The sequence below is a fragment of the Hyperolius riggenbachi genome, chromosome 2 (assembly GCF_040937935.1).
Source record: "Hyperolius riggenbachi isolate aHypRig1 chromosome 2, aHypRig1.pri, whole genome shotgun sequence".
NCBI classification, from domain to species: domain Eukaryota; kingdom Metazoa; phylum Chordata; class Amphibia; order Anura; family Hyperoliidae; genus Hyperolius; species Hyperolius riggenbachi.
In genome coordinates, this window is record NC_090647.1 from 269090663 (window position 1) to 269113403 (window position 22741).

The 22741-nt window shown below is 45.5% G+C and overlaps 2 protein-coding genes across 3 annotated transcripts in view; one reads left to right on the top strand and one right to left on the bottom strand.

Moving 5' to 3' along the window:
- The window catches only part of SKA2 (spindle and kinetochore associated complex subunit 2), a 28779-nt gene extending 26254 nt beyond the window's left edge, over positions 1-2525 (bottom strand). The window contains exon 1 of the mRNA XM_068268646.1: positions 2375-2525. Within this exon, the coding sequence (XP_068124747.1) occupies positions 2375-2407 (33 nt within the window). The 5' untranslated portion in view covers positions 2408-2525. The remainder of the gene's footprint in view (positions 1-2374) is intronic.
- PRR11 (proline rich 11) overlaps positions 2181-22741 on the top strand; it is a 41852-nt gene continuing 21291 nt past the window's right edge. Inside the window, exons 1-4 of one of the 2 annotated variants that reach the window (XM_068268645.1) lie at positions 2181-2724; positions 6618-6721; positions 13297-13441; positions 15946-16068. In XM_068268645.1, coding sequence (XP_068124746.1) covers positions 6621-6721; positions 13297-13441; positions 15946-16068 — 369 coding nt within the window. In that variant the 5' untranslated portion in view covers positions 2181-2724; positions 6618-6620. Of the gene's footprint in view, positions 2725-3510; positions 3850-6617; positions 6722-13296; positions 13442-15945; positions 16069-22741 lie in introns of those variants that run through there. The other variant, XM_068268644.1, reaches the window with a different exon arrangement.

A 22741-nucleotide genomic window follows, 5' to 3' on the forward strand; every position in this document is an offset into this window, starting at 1 on the left:
CAGAGTGTCCCTGGCTTCAAGCTGTGCTGATGGCCCATCCATCAGATATAGTTGATAAGCACGATGACAGAAACAATATAGTTGGGGAGAAAAATCAGACATTCTGGCTCTCCTCCCAGCAGGGGAGCTGACACGTAGCTTGCTGCCCCAAACTTCAAAGAGCCTTTACCTGGGGATGACCTGCTGTAAATCCCAGATGTATCTCATATTCCATAAACTGCTATATGTGTCATATTTTCTGTGTTGCCAGGCTGGCAGACCCTCCAAACTAACAGAGCAGGATTGGCCCTGTCTGGCGCTGGTTCTGAGAACGTTTCAGAACATTCTGAGGTAAAGACTGCCAGTTAGGCAGTTTGAAAATACCCTGATGATACCACAGGGTCCCACACCTCATGTTTGGTATAAGACTGCTGGGTAAATCGAGACAGACCTGAAAATGTTAGTAAATCTGCCCTGACCTGTACGGTTCTGTGAGATAGAGCCCATATATGGTTAGATATGATTTCTGGTCCCCAGGACAAGAGGACGACTCATCTCATATTCTAAGGGGGTGTGTGGCTCCCGCCCTCACTCCCTCCTACTGGATCAGGGTCATAAGAATGGCAGAGGAGGCAAACTCAGTGTCCTCCACCCTGAAACTCTATCTTGATCACATCTGTGCCAGCTTGAGGATATGCTGGCTTCCACCTGGTCTGAACTCTGAACTTTGATTGAAACCAAGAACTTTACAAGTTTTCCCACAAAAGGACACCTCTCCATGAACTCTAAGTATCAGTTTTTTCTCCCCTTTATTTTCATACTGTGTTATCTCATGTCACAATAATTGTTGATTTTAATAATTTTCTGTATATATTACTTTATACTGCCGTGAATAAACACTTTACCAAAGTAATTCACTGTTCCGCTACCCTATTATTCAGAATACACATTACACAGGAAGTGAACTCAGACCTCTGAAGAGACGCTACTATTGTTGATATCTAGACAGAATAGAGTGTGTTTAACCGTTTTTATTCGCAGGACCAGTCAGTCAGTCGGGTCCACTGGCCCATACCAGTGGTGGTGGCAAATACCCTGAAATAGTGTGTAAAGTTGTAATTACCGTACCTCACAGGCTCCCTTCTGGTCGGGCTGCTGCCCAAATTTCTGTCTGCTTCTGCACAAAGATCGCGACCAAAGCTTGCATGGTCTGTGTGCTGAAACCGATTGGAAGGCAATTTGCAGTCTGACCACTAGGGCTCCTGTGACAACCTCCTTCTCTGCTGTAAGCAGAATTGTGCAGAGAAGCTCTGGCCCTGGATTTCTCTCATTTTGCCCGACCCGACTACTGTTTGATGCCACCCGGCTGGGAAAAAAAAAAAAATTGAGCTGCCAATTGTTCTTTAGCTTTTGAACAGGATTAGCTTCATGCAATGAAATATTTCAGCCCTCACCATTTTGGCTATCGTAGAATAAAAGTAAATTGTTTTTGATTATAATTCCAATCAATATTATGATCGACATTACAAGTGACCGACCACAAAACATTACGTTCAGTGTTTCAACCTTAAAGTTCATTAAAAAAAGTTAAAGCCATTTCAATTTAAATCAATATTTTTAATTTAATGCCAAATTGAGCAAAATAAAAAGTACAGTGTAGAAAACCCAAACACAGACATAGCATCGATCAAAAGCAGTTCTTTTCCACAATTTTAACAGATTAAAATGTACATTGAACTGAAAAGAAAAGTTATTAGAATGTTAAATTCTCAAGCTGATTCAATAAAATGATCCACAACTAAAGGCTCCGACTGCCACGTGTGGGCACCATAATAGGACCCTAAAATACAGCAGGGGGCAGTGTAGGAAGGGGCAAAAGGAGGTGCAACAATGTAAGAGGAGGGGCCGAGCATGTCTAATGAGGAAGGAGGAGCCTGTAGATGATGGATGGCGCTGATAATGATATAGCTGCGAGGCAGGCAGTGACAAGTAAAGGACAGATGGCTGGGCATGCAGAGAGCGGGACACGAGCAGGGATGGATAGCGCTTAGAGGGATGGAGAGTGGGTGGAGGGCAGGAATGAGGAGGCGTCTGCAGCTCCCGCCATTTCTTAACACGGACGACCGGGGTCCGCTATTAGGCTCCATCACCGAGGGTCGCCCCTCCCCCCAACACAGCGCACTGTTCTAGCAATTCCTCCCCCGCCCTGCTCTCACCCACTAGCGGCGCACAGGCAGCCAGCCCCCGCTCCCAGGCCGCTACATCAGCTCATGCAATAGTCGTGCCTCTGCTTCCTCCTCCCGGCCTCATACCGACGTGTGCGACAAGAGCAGCGCAATCTCCCAGCCGGGAGCGGAAAGCCCCTCCGCACACACCCCTCTCCCCGCCGCCTTACCAGAGCCTCCAGCTTATTGACTGCTGTCTCCATGTTGAATAGTTTACATTCCTCAGGCGGAGCCGGGAATACGAGCGGGGGAGGGAGTAGAGGAGGAGCCCTGTATCTACAGCTCTACACTGGGCTCACACCTCCCCGCCGTGCTCATTGGGCAGCTGTCAGTTGTTGCAGAACGCTCATTGGTCGTTCCGAGACGAGACCTGTTCTCTCATTGGTTAGAAGCCTCTCGCTCGCTTACTCCGGTTCGCTGGATGAGCTTTTGGCGAATTTAACCACTTCATAGTACATGTTGGTGTGAGGCTGGGAGGATCGCCTGTTGATTCGCTGGTAGACGGGCGCCGCCCAACCATGTAGGTGTTCGCGTATAGTGATTGGCTGGCTGGCTACCACGCCGCCTCTGGTAGTGAGTTTGAATGTAGAAGTGTTGTGGTTCGGGCAGAGAGTAGCGTCAGCCAGCGGCTCCTCTTCTGTGACTCAGGTGGGTGTGAGCGCTTCCCTCAGTGCAGCATCACCTGGATTATGCCCAATGCACACTGTGCACGCTGTCACATTGCCTGGCTGCTAATTATGGGTCTAGTGTGGTGGGTGTCTTCTGCTATTGTTCTACGCGGCCCAGCCCTGCTCTGTCTAAATACGTTCCAATGTAAATCTAGTGCCAGTGAGGTGGAACTAATTTGACCCTGTCCCTGTGGCACTAGTGATATTCACTGAGATGCTAATAAACCGGAAAGTATGTAGCTAGGAATGGATTTGGGTCAATGTACTTCTTGACGATTTTGATTGGCCATTTCCCAATCGGCATTACATTTGCATGTAGGCCATAATCATCAGCATCTCATTGACCATCTCTAGTCACTACCTAGACCTCTGTTTCCACTAGCTGTGAGTTTGCACTGCATTAAATCTGAAGCCAATGTCAATAGCCAATGGCGTAGCTAAGGCGCTGTAGGGCCCCGGTGCAAGTTTTACATTGAGCCCTCGACAACTCTTTACATAAAAATTGATAGGGCAGACTAAAATCTGCCAAGGACAACCACAGTGTCAGGTGCAAGAAGGAGATGGGGACAGCTTGTTCATGATTACCACTATTCAAAGCACAGGACCAATAGAGAACTAATACTGCAGTTGATGCAGTCCCAACCTCTGCAATAACCTCGTTTCCATTGCATGTGAATTTTTATACGAGGGTTATGTATAAACGGGGATCGCTGGGAATCCGAGGGTGTTGGACACCTTTACTAGCTAGCCTAGTGCTAGCTAAAGGGTTTATAGGCGTTTGAGACAATTATTTCATTATGGGGGACTCCTGGGGCCAGAGAGCGGTATGCCCGACACAGTGTCGGACTAACCGCTAAGGAGGTTAAATCCTTTTTAGAGAATATTTTTATAAAGAATAAAAGTCTTGCTGAGAATCCCCTATGAAGAGATGGACTAGTCCAAAACCTGTCGCTTCTGTCAGATTTCTACTACCTACTGTAAGTGACAGCAACATAGGAGAAAAGTAATTTATGGCTCATTTTACTCCGGAAAAAAACGTACTTCTTATTTGTATATGTTTGCACATATTTTACAATTTTTCGCCATAGTGCCCCTTTAAACAATAGACCTCTCTCTGATGAAGATCTTACTGATGAACACTGGAAATAGATTTTATGTTGAAACCTATTTAAAATCTATGGAGCTGCTTCAGTTCAAGGCCAACTGCGGAGCCCCTCCCCCATCTCAAATGCCCGTGCAGAGTGTTAACAGCAGAGCACACTCGCCTGCCCTGCCCCCCAACTCAGCAAGTGCAATTATTATGCCACCAACACAGCAAGTGCAAATATTGTATAGCAAGTCCTATGTGAGCCATGATGTCACCCCCACTCCCCCAAAAACTACCCTGTCTCCAGTAATGGCATGAACTGCAAATTATCCACCCCTACACATAGGCACACACATTCATGTGATTGCCAAATAAGTTTTTGTGCGCAAATTGCTTCTTTCTGGCTGGAAGGGTAGTGCCAGATCTGCTATTCTATATGCAGCCACCAATATTTAAAGTTGCAGCGCAATCTGTATGTAATACATTTTGTGTGTGAAGGACCGGTAAAAAACCCTCATGGGGCCGCATATCAGCCCGCGGGCCTTAGTTTGAGGACCACTGCCTTAGAGATTGTCTTGTGGCTACAGTAATTGGCTAAACAGTTCAGGGACACTTTCAAATGCACTGCTGAAAGGGACACAAAGTTTCTACTAAATTTTGAATAAGAAGATACAATTTTAGCAATTTTTGAGTCCTCATGCCCATTGTTTGCTCAAATATGAAACCACTGTCGAATTGCGTGAAAATTCAAGATGGGAAATGAGAATCCGTGATTGGGCTTGACACAGGACAACAAAGCACAATGACTTACTGCAGTCAAGTGTTGGACGGCAAATCTTAAAGGGGAACTGAAGAGAGAGGTATATGGAGGCTGCCATGTTTATTTCCTTTTAAGCAATACCAGTTGCCTGGCAGCCCTGCTGATCCTCTGCCTCTAATACTATTAGCCATAGCCCCTGAACAAGCATGCAGCAGATCAAGTGTTTCAGACTTTAAAGTCAGATCTGACAAGACTAGCTGCATGCTTGTTTCTGGTGTTATTCAGATACTACTGTAGAGAAATAGACCAGCAGGGCTGCCAAGCAACTGGTATTGATTAAAAGGAAATAAATATGGCAGCATTCGTATACCTCTTACTTGAGTTCCTCTTTAAAAATCTTTGAGACAATACTTTGACTGGGATAGACCAGTAGGCATTCCTTAAATCTATATTTACCATGTTATAGCTTGAAAATAAAAAGTGCTACTGTAGATAAAACCCACACATTTTATCTTCCCATCCGTCTCCACACACTTTATCCTATGTACTTAGAGAGCTGAATCACGGTGTTCTGTGTTAAAGGGGAACTGAAGTAAGAGGTATACGGAGGCTGCCATATTTATTTCCTTTTAATCAATACCAGTTGCCTGGCAGCCCTGCTGGTCTATTTCTCTGCAGTAGTATCTGAATAACACCAGAAACAAGCATGCAGCTAATCTTGTCAGATCTGATTAAAGTCTGAAACACCTGATCTGCTGCATGCTTGTTCAGGGGCTATGGCTAATAGTATTAGAGGCAGAGGATCAGCAGGGCTGCCAGGCTACTGGTATTGCTTAAAAGGAAATAAACATGGCAGCCTCCATATACCTCTCTCTTCAGTTCCCATTTAAAGCAACCGTAAGCAGTAACCAAACCCCCAAAAAAACGAATTCTAGACTTACTTGGAACTTTCTCCAGACCGCCCCCCCCCCCCCATCCCACTCTACAATGTCTCCTGGAATCCTCCTCTGCTCTCCCTTGGTCCTGCTGGAGGCTCCGGTAATCCGGTGAGTTTGGCTGAAGTTGTGCCATAAGCGTCCTGCACATGTGCGGTTCAGTCTTTAGAGAACAAGGCATTCTCAGGACACTTATGGCGACCGGCGTGATGACATGACTGTGCGCGTACATGTGACTTCAGGCACGTCGCCGGATTACTGGAGCCACCAGCGGGACCAAGGGAGAGGGAAGTTATATTAAACAGAAGATGAAAAATGATCTACTGCAAGAAAACTTAGGGAATTGATTAAGAATAGGTTCACAGTGGGAGTTACACTGCGTTCCTTGTGAAAGCTGAAATGGCAAGGCGGACCCGCACATTATCCACGCGTTGTGTCACATACAATGGAAAGTATGCTTTACTGTCAACGCACACGTTGTAATTCACTGCAGCAGCCGCACTGTGCGCGTCACATTGCTTCTTTATAGCAGTGCAACATTCTGCAATACAATGCGGCTGTTTCGCTCCACCACAAAGCTCCACTGTGAACCTAGCCTATGGGTCTATATGTTGCTGAAATAAGCTCAGGCAAATTGATGCAGCTTGTAACAGTTTGGTTGGATTACTTTGAAGCTGGGTTCACATATAACATAGCGTGAAATGTTGCGTTTTTGGCATGTATGTTGCGTTTTTGTTGTGTTTTTCTGTGCGTTTGCGTTTTTGATGTGTTTTGCGTGTGTTTTTATGTGGTTTCTGCCGTGTGTGCACCCGGCCTGAAGCAGCATAAAATTTGTATCTCATTGACCATCCCAAGCAAATAATGTGACATTTTCCATATAAGTTTTTAAGAAAAAGTTGCGTTAAAGAAAACATGGATTATGGACTGAATGGATTATAAATTGTTTTGCTGTGAAAATTACAGATTATGGCAAAGTTTTTGCAAGCACGTCGAGCAATAAAGTATAAGAAGAAAAAACAGGTATGGAGAGTGAAGACATCAGAAGCTTCCAATAGTTATTCAGTACGGTAAGTATGTTTTGTATTGGGGCAAGCTAATATAATTTTAAAGAAAACAAAAATCCTGTAAAGACAGCTTATTAATATGCACACCTATGCTTCTTAAATACTAGCATAAAAAAAACGAAGGAAAAACGTGCTGGAAGCCTAAAATGACAGACAAGTTATCTCCCTTGCTCTAAGAATCGATCCTTCATCCACCTCACTTGAATCACTTATTTGCTTTTCTCTTCTTGTGAAGACTTTGAGTCCAGTCTAGTAAGGAAAATTCAGTAACAAAAATAAAGCAAAAAAAACGGGCAGTGCTGCTCCCTCAGCATTAGTAGCAGTAAGCTTGCTATGCGCTGCCTATGGCATCAGGCTGCTACAGTCTTTGTCATTGTGCCCAAATTGGTGGCAGTTACACTGCATGATGTAATTACACTATACTGTAATACCTGCACCAAGGTGTCCATAACCATAATCCAACTCTTGTGAAGTTTACCGCTGGGGATAAAGATAAGGGCTCCTTTATACTGCAGATCGTGATCTCAATATTTTTTTGCTTCACTTTTTTTTTTTCGATTGTGTTTTTTGCTGTTTTTCTATGACTGCTAGGATGGAACATAAGGCGAAACGCACAAGAAATGCAGCATGCGTGACATTAGCGATTAGGCAAAGTTATAGTATAAAATATATATATATAAAATATAAAGTTAAAATTTCTACTACTTGCAGAAATTGATAAGAGGTACAGATATACTCCTTACACCTACAGCATTGGATACCTGGGACCCCATTTATTAATGAGGCAGTTCCAATTCTACTTTAAAGGTATAATCAAGCAATATTAACTACCCCCCAATCTACTTACCTGGGGCTTCCTCCAGCCCCTTGCAGCTGACATGTCACACGCCGCAGCTCCGCTCTCAGCCGCCGGCCCGGGGCCCCCGCACGTTGTCTTGCCAGGCGCCCTCTACTGCGCCTGCGTAAGCACCGCTGTCAATCAAGTCCATGTTGTCCAGACTGTATTGTGCAGGTGCAGAACTACTGCGCCTGCGCAGTACAGTCCGGACATCATAGACTTGATTGACAGCGGCGATCGTGCAGGCGCAGTAGAGGACGAGGTCGCCCTCTACACTGTGCGGGGACCCCGGGCCGGAGGCTGATACCGGAGCTGTGGCGTGGGACATGTCTGCTGCAAGGGGCTGGAGATAGCCCCGGGTAAGTAGATCGTGGAGGTGGTTAATATTGCTTGATGACTCCTTTAAGTCACACCCCTTACCACCACTTGCCTGTGGAAATCTTGACAGACCACACATCTACCAAAATAAAGCACTGAGAGGTAGAAGTACCCTGAGCAGTGCCATGGGTTATATAAAAGCAAATGCCTAATTGAAAGGTGACCGGTTCAAGAGGAACTAAACTTCTGGGAACCTGTGTAGAAGTTGTCCCATCATGTACCACAATCCTGCCAGGGCAGGATGTCCTTGGGGAGAGGCTTCAGTGTACAATTAAATGAATGTTTGTTTTATATAAAAAAAAGTCAAAAATCTCTTAATGACTTTTTAGTTTTGGTTCTGCTTTAAAGAGGGATTGTCAGCCACAAAATCAAATTCCATTTAAAGAGAACCCGAGGTGGGTTTGAAGAATATTATCTGCATACAGAGGCTGGATCTGCCTATACAGCCCAGCCTCTGTTGCTATCCCAAACCCCCCTAAGGTCCCCCTGCACTCTGCAATCCCTCCATAAATCACAGCCACGCTGCTGACAAACAGCTTGTCAGAGCTGGCTGTGTTTATCTCTATAGTGTCAGTCTGCTGCTCTCCCCGCCTCCTGCAGAACTCCAGTCCCCGCCTGCATCCCTTCCCTTCCTGCTGATTGGAGGGAAGGGACGGGGGCAGGGACCGGAGCTATGCAGGAGGCGGGGGGAGCAGCTGAGACTGACACTACAGATGTAAACACAGCCTCACAGCACGGCTATGATTTATGAGGGATTGCAGAGTGCAGGGGGACCTTAGTGGGGTTTTGGATAGCAACAGAGGCTGGGCTGTATAGGCAGATCCAGCCTCTGTATGCAGATAACATTCTTTAAACCCACCTCGGGTTCTCTTTAAACACTGCAATGTGTTTGTAATGGTGCCAGGAATCTCAACCTGCGTTGCAGGCACTCTAATCTATTCAGAATTCTTTCTGCTGTAATAAATCTTATCTGTCAGCCTGGCTCTATTCTCTGTCATTGCTGTGGAGTAAGCTTGTCATCTCCCCCAACATTCCTGCTTCTCACTGATTGGTCTGTGCAGACTTCAGTATGACAGGCTGAGGCTGCAACATGATCCTGTGTTTACAAACAAGCCAGAAATGACAACAGATTGGAGGAGAAAAGGAAAAAGCTTGAGGAAATGACATCAGGATTTAGCTGCTTCAGACTATGGGAAAAAGACATGGCCCCTGCCAGGAAAAGAATTCTCTTCATTTGTTATATAAAATTCACTAAAATCAAAACGTGGCCAGCACAATACATCTGTTTTGTAAGTAGATCAAGAATTTATCACTTGTATATGTGGGTGTTTTTTTCCTGGCATAGTATGACTGATCCTCCTGCTATAAGCATTTTCTAACAAACCGTATTCTCTGTCCATCTCATGTCTGGTGACCATTTGACACGCGCCTTTTGCAGGCCAAAGTTCATGAATAGCAGCATAAAATACCGAGTGTCCAGCCACGTCTTCTAACCTTCCTGTAGCTCCCAGTTATTTTCTGGCGTCCTCTGTGTACTGCTCCCTGTGTGTCACCTGACCCACGTCTGGTCACGTGACACGCCGGGAGCCGCGCACAGACGCCAGAAAGCCGCTAGGAGCTACAAGAAGGTTAGAAGATGGCGCTGAACACACTGTTTTTTTGCCCTGCAAAACCACCAAAGGACAGTGACCGTTATGCCCTTAGGCATGCTGGTTACTGAGTTCTGTATGACAGGGACTTCGCTGTAGTCTAAAGTCTTGAAATCGGGTTTTTTTTTTATGTTGAAATTAACCACTTGAGGACCACAGTCTTTCTACCCCTTAAGGACTAGAGCCTTTTTTTCCATTCAGACCACTGCAGCTTTCACGGTTTATTGCTCGGTTATACAACCTACTATCTGAATGAATTTTCCCTCCTTTTCTTGCCACTAATACAGCTTTCTTTTGGTGCTATTTGATTGCTGCTGTGAGTTTTAGTTTTTATTATATTCATCAAAAAAGACATGAATTTTGTAAAAAAAAAATTTTTTATTTTTTTTTACTTTCTGTGATAAAATTTGTCAAATAAAGTAAAATTTCTGTATACATTTTTGTCCAAATTTATTGTGCTACATGTCTTTGATAAAAAAAAAAAATCATTCAGTGTATATTTATTGGTTTGGGTAAAAGTTATAGTGTTTACAAACTATGGTGCAAAAAGTGAATTTTCCCATTTTGAAGCATCTCTGACTTTTCTGAGCACCTGTCAGGTTTCATGAGGTGCTAAAATTCCAGGATAGTATAAATACCCCCCCAAATGACCCCATTTTGGAAAGAAGACATCCCAAAGTATTCACTGAGAGGCATGGTGAGTTCATAGAAGATTTTTATTTTCTGTCACAAGTTAGCAGAAAATTTACACTTTGAGACAAAAAAAAGAAAAAAGTTTCCATTTCTGCTAACTTGTGACAAAAAAAAATGAAATCTGCCACCGACTCACCATGCCCCTCTCTGAATACCTTGAAGTGTCTACTTTCCAAAATGGGGTCATTTGTGGGGTGTGTTTACTGTCCTGGCATTTTGGGGGGTGCTAAATTGTAAGCACCCCTGTAAAGCCTAAAGGTGCTCATTGGACTTTGGGCCCCTTAGCGCAGTTAGGCTGCAAAAAAGTGCCACACATGTGGTATTGCCGTACTCAGGAAAAATAGTATAATGTGTTTTGGTGTGTATTTTTACACATACCCATGCTGGGTGGGAGAAATATCTCTGTAAATGACAATGTTTTGATTTTTTTTTTTTACACACAATTGTCCAATTACAGAGAGATTTCTCCCACCCAGCATGGGTATGTGTAAAAATACACCCCAAAACACATTATACTACTTCTCCTAGGTACAGCGATACCACGTGTGGCAATTTTTTGCTCCCTAACTGCGCTAAGGGGCCCAAAGTCCAATGAGTACCTTTAGGATTTCACAGGTCATTTTTGTTTCAAGACTACTCCTCACGGTGTAGGGCCCCTAAAATGCCAGGGCAGTTTAGGAACCCCATAAGTGACCCCATTTTAGAAAGACAACACCACAAGGTATTCTGTTAGGAGTATGGTGAGTTCATAGAAGATTTTTTTTTTTTTTTTTTTTGTCACAAGTTAGCAGAAATTGACACTTTGTGAAAAAAAAAACAATAAAAATCAATTTCCACTAACTTGAGACAAAAAATAAAATCTTCTATGAACTCACCAAACCCCTAACGGACTACCTTGGGGTGTCTCCTTTCTAAAATGGGGTCACTTGTGGGGTTCCTACACTGCCCTGGCATTTTAGGGGCCCTAAACCGTTACGCGTCTCAAAACGACCTGTGAAATCCTAAAGGTACTCATTGGCCTTTGGGCCCCTTAGCGCAGTTAGGGAGCAAAAAGTGCCACACGTGGTATTGCTATACCTAGGAGAAGTAGTATAATGTGTTTTGGGGTGTATTTTTACACATACCCATGCTAGGTGGGAGAACTATCTCTGTGAATGGACAATTGTGTGTGTACGGTGATACCACATGTGTGACACTTTTTTTTGCAGCCTAGGTACGCTAAGGGACCCAACGTCCTATTCACGGGTCATTTTGAGTTTCTAGACTACTCACGGTTTAGGGCCCCTAAAATGCCAGGGTAGTATAGGAACCCCACAAGTGACCCCATTTTAGAAAGAAGACACCCCAAGGTATTCCGTTAGGTGTATGGTGAGTTCATAGAAGGTTTTATTTTTTGTCACAAGTTAGTGGAAAATGACAATTTGTGAAAAAAACAATAAAAATCAATTTCCGCTAACTTATGCCGAAAAATAAAATCTTCTATGAACTCGTCATACACCTAACGGAATACCTTGGGGTGTCTTTTTTTTCTAAAATGGGGTCACTTGTGGGGTTCCTATAGTGCCTTGGCATTTTAGGGGCCCAAAACCGTGAGGAGTAGTCTAGAAACCAAATGCCTCAAAATGACTGTTCAGGGGTATAAGCATCTGCAAATTTTGATGACAGGTGGTCTATGAGGGGGCGAATTTTGTGGAACCGGTCAGAAGCAGGGTGGCCTCTTAGATGACAGGTTGTATTGGGCCTGATCTGATGGATAGGAGTGCTAGGGGGGTGACAGGAGGTGATTGATGGGTGTCTCAGGGGGTGGTTAGAGGGGAAAATAGATGCAATCAATGCACTGGGGAGGTGATCAGAAGGGGGTCTGAGGGGGATCTGAGGGTTTGGCTGAATGATCAGGAGCCCGCACGGGGCAAATTAGGGCCTGATCTGATGGGTAGGTGTGCTAGGGGGTGACAGGTGGTGACAGGAGGTGATTGATGGGTGTCTCAAGGTGTGATTAGAGGGGGGAAATAGATGCAAGCAATGCACTGGCGAGGTGATCAGGGCTGGGGTCTGAGGGCGTTCTGAGGATGTGGGCGGGTGATTGGGTGGCCTAGGGGCAGATAGGGGTCTGATCTGATGGGTAGCAGACAGTGACAGTTGGTGACGGGGTGATTGATGGGTAATTAGTGGGTGTTTAGAGGAGAGAACAGATGTAAACAATGCACTTGGGAGGTGATCTGACGTCGGGTCTGCGGGCGATCTGATAGTGTGGGTGGGTGATCAGATTGCCCGCAAGGGGCAGGTTAGGGGCTGATTGATGGGTGATTGACAGGTGATTGACCGGTGATCAGTGGGTTATTACAGGGGGGATAGATGCATACAGTACACGGGGGGGGGGGTCTGGGGAGAATCTTAGGGGTGGGGGGGTAATCAGGAGCCCCCAGGGTGCAGTTAGGGTCCTAATAAAAAAAAATAGCGTTGACAGATAGTGACAGGGAGTGATTGCTGGGTGATTAGGGGAGTGATTGGGTGTAAACAGGGGTCTGAGGGGTGGGCAGGGGGGGTCTGAGGGGTGCTGTGGGCGATCAGAGGGAAGGGGGGTGCAGTATCAGTGTGGCTGCAGCCTGCCCTGGTGGTCCCTCGGACACTGGGACCACCAGGGCAGGAGGCAGCCTGCATAATACACTTTGTATACATTACAAAGTGTATTATACACTTTGTATGCGGCGATCGCGGGGTTAACAACCCGCTGGCACTTCTGAACGGCCGTCAGGTGGGCGGAGCCAGTTGCCAGGGGAAGCGCGCGTCACCAGTGACGCGATCGCTCCCCGGGCATGCCGAGTGGACGCAACGCCCTTGGGCGTATTGCGGTCCTTTTGGCGTCCACTTTGCCGCCGCCCATCGGCTGTGGGCGGTCGGCAAGTGGTTAAACAGTGTTTACTTATACTGATATTGTTGCAAGAGTCATGAATAATGTTGCAAGAATCATGAGTAATGCGGTCAGTCGATGTAAACTGTTTATACATTTTTTTTTTCAGGGTTACAGAACATACAATTCTGAGTTTGATGCCTACAGTGCGGTTTAAATTTCCTGATCTTATGAATATAGTGATTGCCATTGTATATTCTGTAGTGAGTCCCTTCATATCACTGTATACGTGGTTCATTAACAGTCTGAAAAAGGTACGAATATTTATTTTTACTTTAACTTCTGTAGCTTTCAGAACTGTAAATGTTCTATACCTTTAGATGTTTCTGAATGTGTATATGTAAGCGTGTAAAACATATACATGTAAAAGTTATTTAGAGCAAACCTAAAAATGAACTGATGAGATACAGTAATTGGTTTCATGTGACGTACTGAGGGCTCTTGCACGTCACAGAACACGTGCATGAACCGACTTCTTGCACGCTTTATGACCTGCGGTGTAAACGTTGGGAAGTTGCGGTGCGACGCTGATTAGCGGCGGTAGTTCTAATTCACCCGATGGGAAAATGCCGCGGCTGGATGTTATGAAGCTCCCAGACGTGTTACAACGTAATGCTCTGGAACGGTTTGTCTAATAGACTTTTATGTTACCTTTCTAAATGCAATCTAGGAGCGATCTGTCAAAATGCACGGATTAGCTCCTAGTGTGAAAGAGCCCTGAGGCCTGGTTCACACTGCGATGTGGATGCAGAAATGGCACAGTAAGCTTATCCGCACCACTTTGTTCACTTACTAGCTTTTTTTCAATGCCTTCACCTGCCGTACTGTCTGCCGCTCGTCCTAAAACTGTTTGGAGCCTGGCCAAAGCATGGAGCTCCCTGTTGGATTGTAAAAAATCAACAGGAATCCTGCCTAGCAAAAGTTAGGATTCTCATTGGTCCACCATGAACCAATGAGAATTTTCCCTGTTGTAATAAAATTCCCATTGTTTTTTTGCCAAACAGTGGGTATCAACGATGACGTGTTCCAATGCTTCTGATTTGTATTGTGATACGGTTGTGGAAAAATTCAGCAGGTTGGGGTTTTGCATTTGCAGTCCTTGTGTTCACATTCCAATTGAAAGTGTGAGCGCATCCTATTAATAGCACAGGATGCGTTCACCATTCCATCTTGCAGTTTCCTGTGTTTCAGCAAACATGGGGTCCTGCAGTGTGAACAGGCCTTCCCTGCTGGGCAGGAAGTACGTCACTGGGATTCCCGTCGGTCCGAGCATACCCACCACGCTCACATTGTGCATACTGCCTTCGTAGCCCATTGACTTGCATTACTGCATGATCCATGCGGTAGACACATTGGGCTTGATTCACTAAGACAAAATAGCATGCCTTATCAAAGTTAGCACACCTTATCAAAGTTAACACGCCTTATCAGAGTAGCATAGCGAGCGCTAGGAACCCACAGGGGCTCAGGGCAGGATGAGTGGAGCTCTTGTCATTGCCAATTAGCAGGCATAAGTTTGCTATGCTACTCTGATAAAAGGTGTTAACTTTTGATAGCGTGTGCTATTTGTCTTAGTGAATCAAGCCCATCAGGCAGTAACGCTCTGCAGACTTTGCAGTGGGACTGCGGCAGTTTTGATACTTGTGTTGCATCGCATGGACTGTGTATCTCTCCATAGACCTGCATGTACCTTGCGGCAGGGAACACTACCACAGTGCATAGCACCGTTGTCAGTGTGCAAAGGGCCTGAGAGATTAAAGGGAACCTTAACTGAGAGGGATATGGATGTTCCCTTTTAAACAATACCAGTTGCCTGGCAGCCCTGCTGATCTCTTTGGCTGCAGTAGTGGATGAATCACACACCTGAAACAAGCACACAGCTAATCCAGCCTGACTTCAGTCAGAGCTGATCTGCATGCTTGTTGGGGCTGTGGCTAAACGTATTGGAGAGACCGTATCAGCAGTAGAGTTAGGTAACTGGTATTATTTTAAAAGGAAAAATCCATTTCCTTCTCAGTTTAGGTTCAATTTAAGGACCTGAGCACATGTATATGTTGCTGTGCTGCATGCATTTTCCACAAAGCCGTAATCATTCAGAGTAATTGAAGAGAGAGTAATGCTACATACACACTTGCAAGATAAATGAAAGATATCAGACCAATTTTACCCCCTTCCATGTAGTATGAGAGCCATACTCTAGGAGACTGGCTGGTGCCTTTCCGAGTACATAGTTACATAGTTATTTTGGTTGAAAAAAGACATACGTCCATCGAGTTCAACCATTTTGCACTGACATGCATTCAGTGGTGTGTTGTCAGAACTCATGCAAGTTGTGACAATGCACTGCTGCTCTGTCCTCTTCAGTATAATAGAACAGGGTCAGTGCTGAAATGGAGAGCCATGTAGCAGCTGTAGCAGCTGTTCATTTCTATAAAACACATGGCCACCTGCATTACACAGCAATGCAACAGTGTGCCCAATGCTAAAGGTTGTGTGATTTAAAGGTAAGCTATGATCACCAACCTCTACAGAAGTCTATTTTTTTGTGCCTAACTGCTTACAATTTGCATTGCATTTACATACAAGCCAGAATTATTAGCATCTTACTGACATCTGTTGTGACACACCTGCTACTGTCATTGTGCCTGTTTTGCTTTATCTTCCAAAACCGTGATGATCACTAATTCTTAAAACTGCCTTTTTTATGCTTTGTGATTTTACATGTTGATTTATATATACCTGTATATTTTCCCTCCAGAGAGTAACCGTGATAAAAAATACAGTCGCTCCAACTTTCATCTGCCAGCGAGAGCTCCGCACACTAAAAAAACGCTTACATAAACTGGAAATAGAGTTTCTCAAGTTGCAGTTGTCACTTCTGGTAAGCGTCATCAATTGTTTACAGAGAAATATGAGGCGGTACAGTGCTCGATGAAAAGATGGGAATATTTCCTCCATGCATACAAATGTAATGCATATTGCATGCAACTTGGAATTAGGCCAAATACACTTCTGCTGAATTTAATTGGTACAATTCCAAGCTGCATGCAATCTGCATGATTTTGTTGGCATGGGCCAGCTATTAATGGATGGCTCTTCCAAATCTCTCTCCATAAACTTGTACATATAAATCCGCTTGAGCTGTACATGTTCATTCAAATGTGGTGAAAAGCCAAGGAGGTAAAGTACATAATAGTGACTGTGGACCTCTTAGCCCCACCGCACGCTCACTGGACTGGTCAATCGACCAGTCTCGTGATTGCTGTTTATGTGCTGCAGAGTGGCGCTTGCCCATACAGAATGGGCGCTGGCTCTAGGGGACGCGGAGTTCGGCCTCTCGCCCCTGGGATATTGTCCCCGGGACGAGGGGCCGTGTTCGGCCCCCCTTATTTGTATTTGCTTGTTTCTCTGTTTTTTAGTTTAGTTTTGTTTTGTTTTGTTTTGTTTGTGTGTGTGCTTGGATTGCAGTCTATTGGGTTTGGACAGTTATGATCCCCTTCCGACCAGATTATGGGTAAATTAATAGCTATGACATTTAATGCTAGGGGTCTGAACGAGCCGAGGAAAAGATCCCAGATCTTATATAACGCTCATAAACAGCGGGTGTCGATACTAATTATACAGGAAACGCATTTTAAAACGGGAAAGATTCCGCTGGCTCATTCGGATCTCTACCCAAAATGGTTTCATTGTACTAATCCTGAGAGTAAATCAAGAGGAGTCTCAATCGGTTTCCATAGAACGTTCCAGTTCGATTTGATTGATAGTAAAGTAGATAATACTGGGAGATTCATTTTTTTGAAAATTAAACATTTGTCTCAGATTCTTACTATTGCGGGAATTTACTCGCCTAATAAACAACAAGGTAAAAGATTGTTGGGGTATCTTTCCTATCTTCGGGGGTTTATGGAAGGCTATGTAATTGTGGGGTCGGATCTGAATCTTTCTTTGGACCCAAAGTGGGATTCCTCGTCTGGTAAAACTACAATTCCACATAATATTTTATGTAAGATTAAACATAGATTGCAAGAACTTAGGTTGGTCGATGGCTGGAGGGTTATGAACCCGTCGGATAGAGACTATACTTTTTTTTTCTCCTTTACACAACTCATATAGCAGAATAGATTATATGTTAGTGTCTCACCGTTTATTAGATCTTCAATTTCATTGTAAGATTGGTCAGATGTTGTGGTCTGACCATTCTCCTGTGATTGGTTCATTTGTGCTTGGAGATAATCCTAAGTCTGAATTTGTATGGCGCCTGAACAGTGGTCTCTTGGAGGAACCTTTATGTAAAAAAGAACTGTTACGCGCAATTGCTGATTTTCATATAACACATGTCAGGGATCTTTCTTCCCCTCAGATCAGTTGGGAAACTCTGAAGTGTATTTTGCGCGGGATTCTTATCTCACACGGAGCACGCATTAAGAAAGAGCGTGCCCATCAGGTGTCCACGTTGTTATCAGAGATTCATGACTTGGAGACTTTGCATAAGACACACAGGGATCCTGGAACAGCCATTAAATTATCTAGAGTAAGACACGATTTGTTAAAAATTCTAGACGCCAAAACTCTCTTCTATAGAGAGAAACTCAAGTCTCGGTTATACGAGTTGGGAAACAAAAGTGGTCATGCTTTAGCGAGATTTATCCACCCCAGACCAACGATGTCCTATATTCCAAAGATAAACTCCCACTCAAAGGGCCTGTTATATGAATCAAAAGACATAGCGGATACTTTTAAAGAATACTATAGTTCATTATATAATATTCAAGGTAAATATCATAGTCTTTCAATTGGTGAGTTGAAAGAAAAAATTAATGACTATCTAGGGGGGAGTAAAAGACCGGGGATTCCGAAGGAAGAATCGGGGGCACTAGAGGGGGATTTTTCAGAGAGGGAATTGATAGCAGCTATCCAGGCTTTAAAAAATGGAAAAAGCCCAGGGCCAGATGGCTACACTGCCCCTTTTTATAAATTTTTCAGAAAGAGCTGGTTCCGATGTTATTAGAGGCTTTCAATTCTATCTCGGCTTCTAGCACTTTTCCCCTTCAGGCCTTACAGACACATATAGTGGTCCTACCTAAGCCTGGTAAGGATCAAATGGACTGCTCGGGTTATAGACCTATTTCACTGATCAACCTGGACATTAAGTTGTTTGCCGGGCTGATAGCTAATAGGCTACGACCTCTAATACCTCATCGAATACATGGTGACCAGTCCGGATTCGTCCCTGGTAGAGAACTGAGAGACAATGTGCTTAGGGTTATTACTCTGATTGAGCTGGCTCAGCGCACAGGGACGCCCAGCTGCCTGGTTTCCATTGATGCAGAGAAGGCGTTCGACAGGGTCAATTGGGCGTTTTTGGAGCTGGTCCTCTGTCATGCCGGGCTGGGGTCTGGTATGATTGGGAGGATCATGTCCCTATACACTCTACCGACAGCAAGAGTAAGAGTGAATGGCATACTGTCGGATGCCTTCAGCATCCACAATGGTACCAGGCAGGGGTGTCCCCTATCTCCATTACTCTATATATTAACCACCCTGGCGTTCTATTAAGATCGCCAGGGCGGCTGCGGGAGGGTTTTTTTTAAATTAAAAAAAAACTATTTCATGCAGCCAACTGAAAGTTGGCTGCATGAAAGCCCACTAGAGGGCGCTCCGGAGGCGTTCTTCCGATCGCCTCCGGCGCCCAGAATAAACAAGGAAGGCCGCAATGAGCGGCCTTCCTTGTTTTGTTTAGATCGTCGCCATAGCGACGAGCGGAGTGACGTCATGGACGTCAGCCGACGTCCTGACGTCAGCCGCCTCCGATCCAGCCCTTAGCGCTGGCCGTAACTTTTTGTTCCGGCTACGCTGGGCTCAGGCGGCTGGGGGGACCCTCTTTCGCCGCTGCTCGCGGCGAATCGCCGCAGAGCGGCGGCGATCGGGCAGCACACGCGGCTGGCAAAGTGCCGGCTGCGTGTGCTGCTCTTTATTTGAACAAAATCGGCCCAGCAGGGCCTGAGCGGCAGCCATCGGCGGTGATGGACGAGCTGAGCTCGTCCATACCGCTAAGATGGTTAACTATAGAACATCTTGCTAATGCTATTAGACAAAACCCTTCTATAATGGGGCTCCGAACCCGGACTGGTCACCATAAGATATCCTTATACGCGGACGACGTGCTCCTATTCATCACTTCGCCAAAGATCTCGCTACCAAATGTACTCTCTGAAATCCGAATCTTTGGAGATCTTAGCAATTTTAAAATAAATACTGCTAAATACGAAGTCTTAAATATCAATTTATCACAAAAGATGTTGCTTGAATTGAAAGCGGGTTTTTCTTTTAAGTGGAAAGAGCATCATATTAAATATCTAGGAATCCAGATCCCCTCATGTCTCTCTAATCTTTATGAGCTAAACTATACCCCATTGTTACATCAGGTCTCGAGAGACCTTGCTTCCCCGACGTATGGCAAGCCCTCTTGGATGGGACGTATTAATGTTCTTAAAATGGACATTCTTCCTAGGTTTCTACACGTAATGCAGGCAGTCCCCTTAGATCAGGGGTGCCCACACTTTTTCGGCTCGCGAGCTACTTTTAAATTAGCTGGGGCCAGGAGATCTACCGACGTTTCAAAGGCAACCGCCCCCCCCCCCCCCCCTCCATGGAACTCCCCTGCAAAGGTACTTAGGTATAGGTCCCTTCAGTATAGGTTAGCTAGGTGTCTGTGCCATCTGTGTAGGTTAGCTAGGTGTCTGTGCCTTCAGTGTAGGTTAGCTAGGTGTCTGTGCCTTCAGTGTAGGTTAGCTAGGTGTCTGTGCCTTCAGTGTAGGTTAGCTAGGTGTCTGTGCCTCCAGTGTAGGTTAGCTAGGTGTCTGTGCCTCCAGTGTAGGTTAGCTAGGTGTCTGTGCCTCCAGTGTAGGTTAGCTAGGTGTCTGTGCCTCCAGTGTAGGTTAGCTAGGTGTCTGTGCCTCCAGTGTAGGTTAGCTAGGTGTCTGTGCCTCCAGTGTAGGTTAGCTAGGTGTCTGTGCCTCCAGTGTAGGTTAGCTAGGTGTCTGTGCCTCCAGTGTAGGTTAGCTAGGTGTCTGTGCCTCCAGTGTAGGTTAGCTAGGTGCCTCCAGTGTAGGTTAGCTGGGTGCCTCCAGTGTAGGTTAGCTGGGTGCCTTCAGTGTAGGTTAGCTGGGTGCCTCCAGTGTAGGTTAGCTGGGTGCTTCCAGTGTAGGTTAGCTGGGTGCCTCCAGTGTAGGTTAGCTGGGTGCCTCCAGTGTAGGTTAGCTGGGTGCCTCCAGTGTAGGTTAGCTGGGTGCCTCCAGTGTAGGTTAGCTGGGTGCCTCCAGTGTAGGTTAGCTGGGTGCCTCCAGTGTAGGTTAGCTGGGTGCCTCAGTGTAGGTTAGCTGGGTGCCTCAGTGTAGGTTAGCTGGGTGCCTCAGTGTAGGTTAGCTGGGTGCCTCAGTGTAGGTTAGCTGGGTGCCCTTAGTGTAGGTTAGCTGGGTGCCCTTAGTGTAGGTTAGCTGGGTGCCCTTAGTGTAGGTTAGCTGGGTGCCCTTAGTGTAGGTTAGCTGGGCGCCCTTAGTGTAGGTTAGCTGGGCGCCCTTAGTGTAGGTTAGCTGGGCGCCCTTAGTGTAGGTTAGCTGGGCGCCCTTAGTGTAGGTTAGCTGGGCGCCCTTAGTGTAGGTTAGCTGGGTGCCCTTAATGTAGGTTAGCTGGGTATAGGAGCCCGGGTGCACGGAACTTACCTCCCTCCAGCTCCAGCGGTGGCGTCCTGGCTTCACTCCCTCAGCCGCGGCTGCCTGGATGGCAGATATGCAGTTCAGCGGCTGAGGGAAGCTCCGGCGGGCAGCGTGAATGGAGGCGGAAGTATTGTCTCCAGCGCCGCCCATCTGCCATGACACTGTGTCGACGCCCCTGGCCTCTCTGCCACGCCCCTCTCCTCCCCGCAAGATAATAGTGGCCAGCAGCATAGTCCGACAGGACGCGTAAGCTGCTGGCTGCAAAATTCAATGGGACGCGGCCACGAGGCCGCGATCTACCAATCAGGCGGTCGCGATCTACCGGTAGATCGCGATCGACCTATTGGGCAGCCTTGCCTTAGATATTCCTAAAGATGCCTAGATTAATGTTCATTAGATACATATGGGGTCATAAGAAAGTCCCGCGCTTCCGGTATGCTTTGCTGTCAAAGAGTAAAATGAGGGGGGGATTGGGCCTACCCGACTTGGAATTGTACCATAGAGCAATAGCACTGTCCCATATAATAGACTGGTTTCACAGTCATGAAACGAAGCAATGGGTTAAACTGGAATCCCAGATAATAGACTTGGATGTCAGGGCATTACCCTGGATCCCTGTGTGTCTTAGAAGGTCTCTAGTTGATATCCCCTTGCTGGTACGGAATGTATTGACAATTTGGGATGCCTTGTTGTCAGGAGGGGGGTCTCATTTACTGTATTCATCTATTCCGAGTCCTCTCACTCCCATTTTTGATAATTTAAGCTTTGCAGTTGCAGTTAGAGCGAATACTTTTTTGGGCCTTAATAGAAGGGACTGGCCAATTATGGGAACTTTTTTGGTTAATGGGTCCCCTCCCCCCATCGGGGATCTGCTATCTGCAGGCAGTAGCAGCCCCAACATCTCACAATGGTTACAATATCATCAATTATGTAGTTATGTTAAATCCTTTTCACTCTCATCTCAGTTAATGAGGAATTGTACAGCCTTTGAGAGCCTATGTCTCAGTGAACATCGACCAGAACATACCATTTCAAAAATTTATAAAATACTGTTGGATGTTTCTCCCAGTCAGCTTAATCATATCTGCTCACAATGGGAAGCAGACTTAGGCAAACAGTTTACAGCTAGTGACTGGAAAAAGGCATTGGCACTGACGCATGGGGCATCGAGGTCAAGTAAAGTACAGGAAAGGAATTATAGGCTCCTGATCCGATGGTTTCGTACCCCAGCTCAGATTTCAAAATGGCAAGAGGGGGCTCGGACATGTGCTGGAGATGTGGGAAAGAGGTAGGGGATTATTTGCATATGTGGTGGGGGTGCGATAGCATTTCTCACCTATGGAGACTAGCTTTCGAGTGGTTTGAGGAAATGAACTTATGTCATATAGCCCACTCCCCAGAGATTGCGTTACTCTCAATGTTTCCAGGTCCAATAAAAAACTCAAAGGGGTCTATACTTGGCCATTTGATGTCCTCAGTCAGATATCTGATAGCCAAAAATTGGAAAGTTGGCGCCCAACTGGGGGCAGTAGACCTGGCTGAAGCCGTAAATGACACAATGAGGATGGAGGAATTAGTAATGTCGGCACAAAATAAGATGGGGAAGTTTTATAGTCAATGGGCAACTTGGTTGGAGTTTAGGGAGAGGCTCGGGGTAACGACTTTGATTGGAGACCATGGGAAGCTGGTGGAGGATAATATGTAGTAGGATCTGAAGGCTGTGCATTTGGTCGAATAATCCAATTGGACTGATTTTTTTTTTTTTGTTTTTTTTTTGTTTTGTTCTGATTTGTTGTGTGATTGGGGTGTGTGTGTTATGTTAGTTCTTAAATTAAA